General features: G+C 41.1%; 1 protein-coding gene across 1 annotated transcript in view; it reads right to left on the bottom strand.

The window, feature by feature from the left end:
* Positions 1–596: 596 nt before the first annotated feature.
* The window catches only part of PHF12 (PHD finger protein 12), a 689,998-nt gene continuing 683,027 nt past the window's right edge, over positions 597–7,567 (bottom strand). Inside the window, exon 15 of the mRNA XM_069615300.1 lies at positions 597–2,733. Within this exon, the coding sequence (XP_069471401.1) occupies positions 2,396–2,733 (338 nt within the window). The 3' untranslated portion in view covers positions 597–2,395. The remainder of the gene's footprint in view (positions 2,734–7,567) is intronic.

Below are 7,567 nucleotides of genomic sequence, written 5' to 3'. Positions count from 1 at the left end.
TGAGTGTAGGACATGCCCGTCATAAACTGATACTTTTTCTGATCCACTGCTGTCAGGGCCTGATGAAAATCTTAGTCAACAGTGTGATACTGTACTGGCAGAGGAACCCCTGGATGGCAAACAACGTCAAGCATGTGAATCACAAACAGAATCAAAGCTGGAAAAATCTTAATACAAAAATAAAAAAGTGTTAAACAATTTAGTTGGCCATCTACTATAGTCAATGTTCTGCTGTAAAATCAGACTCGAGTATACAGTTTATCTGATTCACAACTGCCAAGTCGTGCACCTTGCAAAACAATCACCACATTACCAATTTAGAAAAGTGGCCAACTGCTTGTCCAAAACTAGCAATATTTTCCATTTCACTCCCACGAAGCATAGAATCAACTATTCTCTCATTAAAGAAATCATTTGAAAAAAGGTTGCACTCATGACCCTTAGCCCTCCCAAACATCAGAAGGGAGCTTCACACAAGCTAATTAGATACCTGCTGAAAGAGAAACCCTTTCCTTGCGCAAACTTCAAATGAAGTCTGCCAGCAGCAACCTCCCCAATCACAACCTTCCCCTGAAGTTAGGAGCCGCAGACAGTGAATGACTGAATGTTTTTTATATACAGAATACAGGAAAAATGTTTCTGTAAAATCTAAAACAATACAATTACTATTTACAAAGAAACTAGCTTGTCTTGCCCAGGAGGAGGCAGGGAAAGGTGGTATATGATAATTAAAAAAAGTAGACAAGGTTACGACGAGAACGGAATTTTTATACAAGAAACAACTTGAGCCAAAGTCATACCACACGAAGCACTGTACACGATCAAAAATAAAATAGGATTCAAAATATATGAATACTTTATGTATTTACATAGAGGCCAGGGATTTCTATGTCATTTAAGGGCCTCCAGGCAGAACAGATTGTGTCTCAAAGATCACCTGTCTGCTAAGAGTACCTCAGACGACAAATAGCCGTGCTCACTCAACCAAACATTCCATTGGGGGGGGGGGGGGGGGTCAGGGGGTGGGGAGACAGAACTAATGCTTGGTTCAAAAGAAAAATAGGACACGCCATTTTGAAGTGGCCAACAGGGAGGGATCTGAAATGTGAAATCAAAGTCAGCGCTGCACACTGAATACCAATTATGCTACCAGCACATTTCAAAAGATTATAATTACCAGCCCATCGCATTGAAGTTTATTTGTAGTAAATTATTTGTATCACAAGGAGTAAAACTGTTACCAGATTGTGGGCTTCTTTTTTCCTTAGGGCTGACGCAAATGCTACAGAATAACTGTATTACAGTCTGCAATTCAAACACTGAAAAGTGACATTAATAAAACATCCAAGAAAGGGCCATGTGGCATACACTGCTCTCAACAAGTGCCCCCAGGAATTGAAAGTGCTCAGTGGGTTTAAGGCCTCCGTGTTTCTCAGGGAGACTTGCAGGATTGCTTCCTTGGTCTAGAATGCCGAGTGTAGAATGCAATCCAGGGCCGATAACAAGGGCGTAGGTTTGTTTTATGTCCTGCAATGACAAAAGGTACCTGTAGTGCAACCATAGCAAAAGAGGGCTTGGGTGATGGGGAGGGGGGCAGGCAGTCTCTGGGTAGGATTCTAAATACAAAGTTCAACTACTTTAGGAAAAGCAAGACAGTTTCGCTGATGTGGGTAAGTAAAGTACACAAAACATGAGCAATAAGTTACATAAACGTAATTCTAGTTTTCCCATCATGGTTATCTTCCTTTAATTCATTGATACTGAAAATCTCTTACTATGTGCAGGATCTTAGAAACCCACTCACAGGTGGAGATTTTCAAATGTTTAAGATCCCATGATGGGGAAAGCTTAATTCTCATAAGTAGCTGGCTCCTGTCTTTAGAACCCCACCCCTCCGCTTCTTTCACTTTCTTTACATTAAATAAAAAGGATCATCTTGAATAGATTTTCTCAATATGAAAAACTGTATTTTCTCTTCAGTATAAAACTATCGTCACTGGCACAAAATAGAACAAGATTTCTTCGGTTAAGATCGAACTGCTTGGAAAAAAACCTCCACACTCTTGTGAAAGTTTATGTTTTAAACCCGTGTGCTCAAAAGCTTCCAAATGTCTCGTCCGAGGGAGAAACTGTCTTTAAAAAACCTCTCTGCACCGGTGAAGTTTTGTTTTTCCTTTAAAAAAATGAAAATAATGAAATGCATGGTACAAATATATGTGCAAATGCCCCCAAAACTTGAGCAAAAAAATAATATATTAAAAAAAAGTTTCTTCATTTCATGCAAACGTGTGAACGGTTTCGGGCCAAAGTAGAAAAAGTTCCAAACATCCTGTACATTTTTGCAAAGGGCACCTTGATTGGGTGCAAGTTTTTAAAAAGTCAAGTGCTGTTGCGACTAAGGAATGGAGTTGGATCGTAGCACAGGCACCTGGTGTGGAGGTTTCTCATCAATGTCTAATAGCTCCACAAAGGCATTGTCCCCTTTCGGCTGCTTGGTCGCAAACTCACTAATGCTAAACACAAACTGCAGGCAGCCCAGCTTAATGTAGCTGCCATGGTGCAAAAGGGCCGTTCCTTCCCAGCCAGCTCCACTGCCCCCAATGAGGCTAGAGCTGCTGGCTTTGCAGTTGCAGGGTCGGTGGTGCGGTCCCTGGGACTGCGAGCTCATCATTGGCTCCTCCTCTTGCGGCTCTTCTTCAGGTAGTGGTGGCGGTTTCCGGCTCTTGTGCCGCTCTATGGAAAAAAGAAAACAATCAACAGAAGAGCAAAACGAAAGCAACGAAAAACTGTAAAGCATTATAGGAGATGGCCTCCATCTATAAACAGTTTGTTGTAAAATATTACTTTAAAAAAACGAACTGAACTGTTCTACTCTGCTACATGTAAATTGAGCAGGTATTGGCAGATAAAATTAAAAGCTGCCTTCCTTAATAGAGTTCCAAAGAATCTGCGGATGAGGTCACCCGTCGTTGACTATAAATATATTAAATGATGGTTGTTGAAATATCTTCCATGGATTGAAAACCAAGAATTATAATTTCTTTTATAATGTGCTCAATGCCAATGAGTGGTTTCTAAGCGCGGGATCGGGATTCAAACCTGTGTTGCGCTGCGTTGTCTTGATTCCAAGACAAATGCATTGCTCCGGAGCTACCCTTCCTTTATTTTAATGTTTTTTTTTTTTTTAAGTCTTTCTCATCTAGGGCTTGGAAGTATACGAGCTGGGGATTCATCGCCCTGAACTTCTTATAATGTACGTTTCTTTGGATTGTCTGCACTCTGCCTTTTGTATGACCGTTACATTGTATTTTTTTTTACTGTAGCAAAAATGCGGTCTGCCCCATGTAAACTGCAAAATAACGTTCTAAAAAAAGAGGAAGGTCGCCCCATCATTTGATTACAAATGCCATAAAGGCCAGGTTTGAAGGGACTTACTTGGATCTATTATTACAATCACAGATTGAACGAGCATGCACATGGGGCTCTGCTCCAGTACGCAGCCAGGCATCCAGACCATTACCAAAAGAGGGCGAGACACCAGGGTCAAAGATTTTAAGTGCCAAATCAAAATGGTAGGAGGCCCTCCCTTAAAATTTGAAATGTACAAGTTAAAATTAACTGTTTAAAAGTTACAGGAATAGCTTTGCTGAGAAGTCAGTGTCTTAATTGTGTTTAATTGTGTCTAAACGCATGCATCTTAATTTGTATAGGAAGGCACTAAAGGCTTAGTGCTGAAAGAGTTAACGAAGTTTGATCAACCTGTACAAGTAATAGTGGTGGAAATCACAATATTTCATTTTAATGCACAACGCGGACCTGGTGAATGAACAAATCCTGTCACAGTGTTCTCGTTGTTGTCTTTAGAAAAATCTCAGTTGTAATGGGAGCTAAAGTGTCAGATATTACATGCAAGCAGAACCATATTAAGATGGATTTTCAGAACTAACCCTGTGGGAGAGTATGAGGCCAACCTAGTAAATAAGCGGCCATTTTCAATTCCACGTTCCTCACGGCTTTCACAGTCGGTTTGGCTTGGAAAGATACTGGAATACAAGTAAAGATACGGACTGGCCCTCTCCATATGATGCATGGGACACAGGAGAATATGCTAAAATATTACAGGGGGTAGAACCTCTCTCACCTATAAAAGGAAACATCATATAGTTCCCTGCTTTAATTTGCAGGTGCAGAACGTTGTGATTGGGAGAACATTCTTTGGAATAACAAGTCCTAAGGTGCTTTATATCTAGGCACAAAAAAGGAACACCATCTTGTCCCAAACAGCGACCGCAACACGGGGTAAGCTCTTTTTTTTAATAATTATAACCACATAAGTATTGGCACATTTTTGCACCATTTTGTTACTAATTTTAAAACAGCATTTTAGAGATGAGACAGGCTCCAATTTTTGACACAACAACTTTTACTTACAGATACATCTACAAGAGAGGGTGTCTAACTGCAGAGCCATAGGCCTTGGTCCACTCGATCATAGAGCCACCCAAGTGATACTTGCTACACTTCTAAGTGGAGGAAACTCCGTTTCAATTACAGGTACATTCCTATACAGACAGGAGATAGAAGTATCTCCATTTTTTACTTGCTCTCGGAATTAGTTGTTATCCACAAATTAGATATGGGTGAGCTATTATAAAGGGTAGAGGTTATAATTTTTGACAGCAAATTTTTGATTTTGATTTTTTAGGTAGAACTTTGATCTATATTAGGAATTTGGATAGGAAGAAGATACTTGAGAGAATTCATGCAACTCAGAATCATCCAGGTGATTAAAGCAGGAGACATGACACTATTGATGATGCAAAAGTGAATGGAAACACAATATGAGAAACACTATATGATTGTAATTAATTAACTATTGTAGATATGAAAAAAGAATACAAAGAATTGAATAGACAGCTCCTGAAGAAGGGAAATATTTTCCCGGAAGGCGTAGAGCAATGCACAAGGGATTGTAACATCACCGATTGTTAATCTATTCATATGTAAAACTTCGTTGAACATTGTGGAATTCTTTTGTTGATGACTTCAATTACAGTTGCTAATAGAAAGTCGGATGTTTGAATCTCGAACTTTATTAATTTGAGGGAAAATAAATCAACGGTGGCAACCTGATTATTTATAATTACCAAATTGTGATTACTCAATAGGATGAAGTAAATCTTTCCTTTTTACTAAAATTGAGTGTCATGTGGTATTATTGAAAAATATTTACTAAAAATTAAAGGTTTGGTTATACAAATTGGGTGTGCAGGGGAAAGGAGAGTTCCACAAAAGGTGTGCACATCTGCTGTGTTCAACCTAGTAAATAAACACAGTCTTGCCACCTTATCAAGCTAAGAGCAGCAAAGGAGACTTCAGGAGATATTTTGTGGGGAGGGACAAGTGCAGTTAACCAACATAAAACAATCAAATATTAGAGTCCACCCAGAAATACAAAAACATACCAACTAGTACTTTTACACAAAGGAGGTAAAATCTAAGAAAAAGCATACATTGCCAAAGTGCACACCCCCCGCCCCCAATCACACCTCAAAGGAAGAGTACACACTTTACTTAATTGAATTGATTTGCTGTGCGTAACACAATGGATAACTAGCAAGTAAAATGAAAGGACAAATGCAATAAACCAACAACCACATACTCTGCATTATAAATCATGAGGCAGATACCCAACTTCAGTAGCCCTTTTTCATCAGGTAAGTAGGCTTAGAGCGTCAGAGTCAAAGTTCCAGGAAAGTGTCAGAAAGCAAAAGGAAGTCTCAAGAGTTCGCCTGTACAAGTTACGGCAAAACACAAAGGCACGAAAAAGATGTAGTTTAAAAGTACCTTTGCAGATAACGGATAAGCTGTCAATTAAGGGGTACACTCAATCTCACTACACTAGGGGCTACCTTGTAGGGGGTCAGGTGGGATCCTTGGCTAGAACGCCACTCGCAGCCAGGCGATACAGAGAGGGGACTCTGCACCCATACAATCCCTATGGTGGGATGTGGGACATGGAAACTGGTAAGAACACTGGGGTCCCTTACTCTGATTTTCTGAGTGACCTACCCAACGGTACCCAGTTGCTGTTGACACTTCTGCTGTTAGTCCAGTTGGAGGTCCAGGGGTCACAACTGCAGTGGCTGGAGAACCTATTGAAAGCTCACGATCAATCCGTTTTCCAATCTCCAACTTTAGGGAAAGTTCAGGTCCACAGGTGACACCTTCATTTTTTAATTTGTATATTTATACCGCGCTACCAATCCGTAGGCCTCAGAGCAGACTCTTAAAAGGCACAGACTTGACAGACCAACATATAAGATGAAGGAGGCAAAGAGTTATGTAAAGCAAGGCAATTAGTCTGGATTAAGGTTAAAGAAAAAGGGTCTTAACACATTTCTTAATGTCTCTGATGGGGTTTGCCAGTCTAAAGTCTGGCGGAAGCTTGTTCCAGGCGGAGGGGGCCAGGACATCAAACGTGGTTCCTCCAAACCTTGTGAGCTTGAACCTTGGTTGCACCAGTTTGTAGGGATCATAAGAACGCAGACAAAGGCCTGATGGGAGGACTGGAGGCGATCTGCCAGGTACTGCGGGGCATCACTGTTGCAACACTTAAATGTAAGAGGCAATAGTTTGTGTGTGAGGCAGTGTTTAATCGGGAGCTAGTGAAGTTCCTTCCTGGCTTCCGTGACATGGTCTCTCCTAGCCAGACCATGGACGGCACGAAATGAGCCATTCTGCGTAACATGAGGTCCACAAATATTAGCTTTCGAGGTACTGGACAGCAGGCCGTTGCAGTAGTCAAAGTGCAAGTTTATCAAAGCTGTAGCTAATAGGGATCTATTTTTTTATGAAATGGCGGGGCGAATGTAATTCAACTATTTGGTGACATAGCTACATGAGGCTCAGACGTGGGCAATATGAGGCTTCATGGCGAGCTCAGCATTCAGAATGACACCCAAGGTCTTAACATATCTGGCGACTTTGATTTTGTTCCCTGCAATAAGCAAACTGTCATATTGTGAAGCAAGTTTTTTGATTTTCTGTCCTGATGCTGCATTCAAAAGTTCAGTTTTATCAGCGTTCAAAGCCAGGGAATCAGTAACCATCCATTCATGAAAGGACTCGGATTGAATGGATTGCATCCATGCCCTGCCTAGAACATCCAGACAGTTCAAATATGACCTGGGTGTCATCTGCATAATTAGTGTACTGGACACCCAGGTCATCTAGGAGGGCCCGGAGGGGCATAATATAGATATCGAACAATGTAGGGGATTATACACGATCCCTGAGGAACACCACAGGTAACCGATGTTGGAGCAGAACTGACATTGTCCAAAGGCACCCTGGCATACCTGAATCTGAGGAAAGACAAAATCCACTGGGAAGCCGAAGTAGAGCAATACGCCTGCTCACATAACCTAGCCACTAACAAAGAATGGTGAACTAAATCAAAAGCGGTGGACAGGTTGAGCAGCATAAGGAGGGCTGGCTGTCCTTTATCTAGGATGCTGGCAAGATTGGATTCCAAATCCAGCAACGCATTCTTCATACTGTGCCT

This window comes from Ambystoma mexicanum, chromosome 9 (assembly GCF_040938575.1).
Source record: "Ambystoma mexicanum isolate Mex_15411 chromosome 9, UKY_AmexF1_1, whole genome shotgun sequence".
NCBI lineage: Eukaryota > Metazoa > Chordata > Amphibia > Caudata > Ambystomatidae > Ambystoma > Ambystoma mexicanum.
The sequence above is the reverse complement of the archived record's forward strand: the minus strand, read 5'-3'. Positions and strand labels throughout refer to the sequence as shown.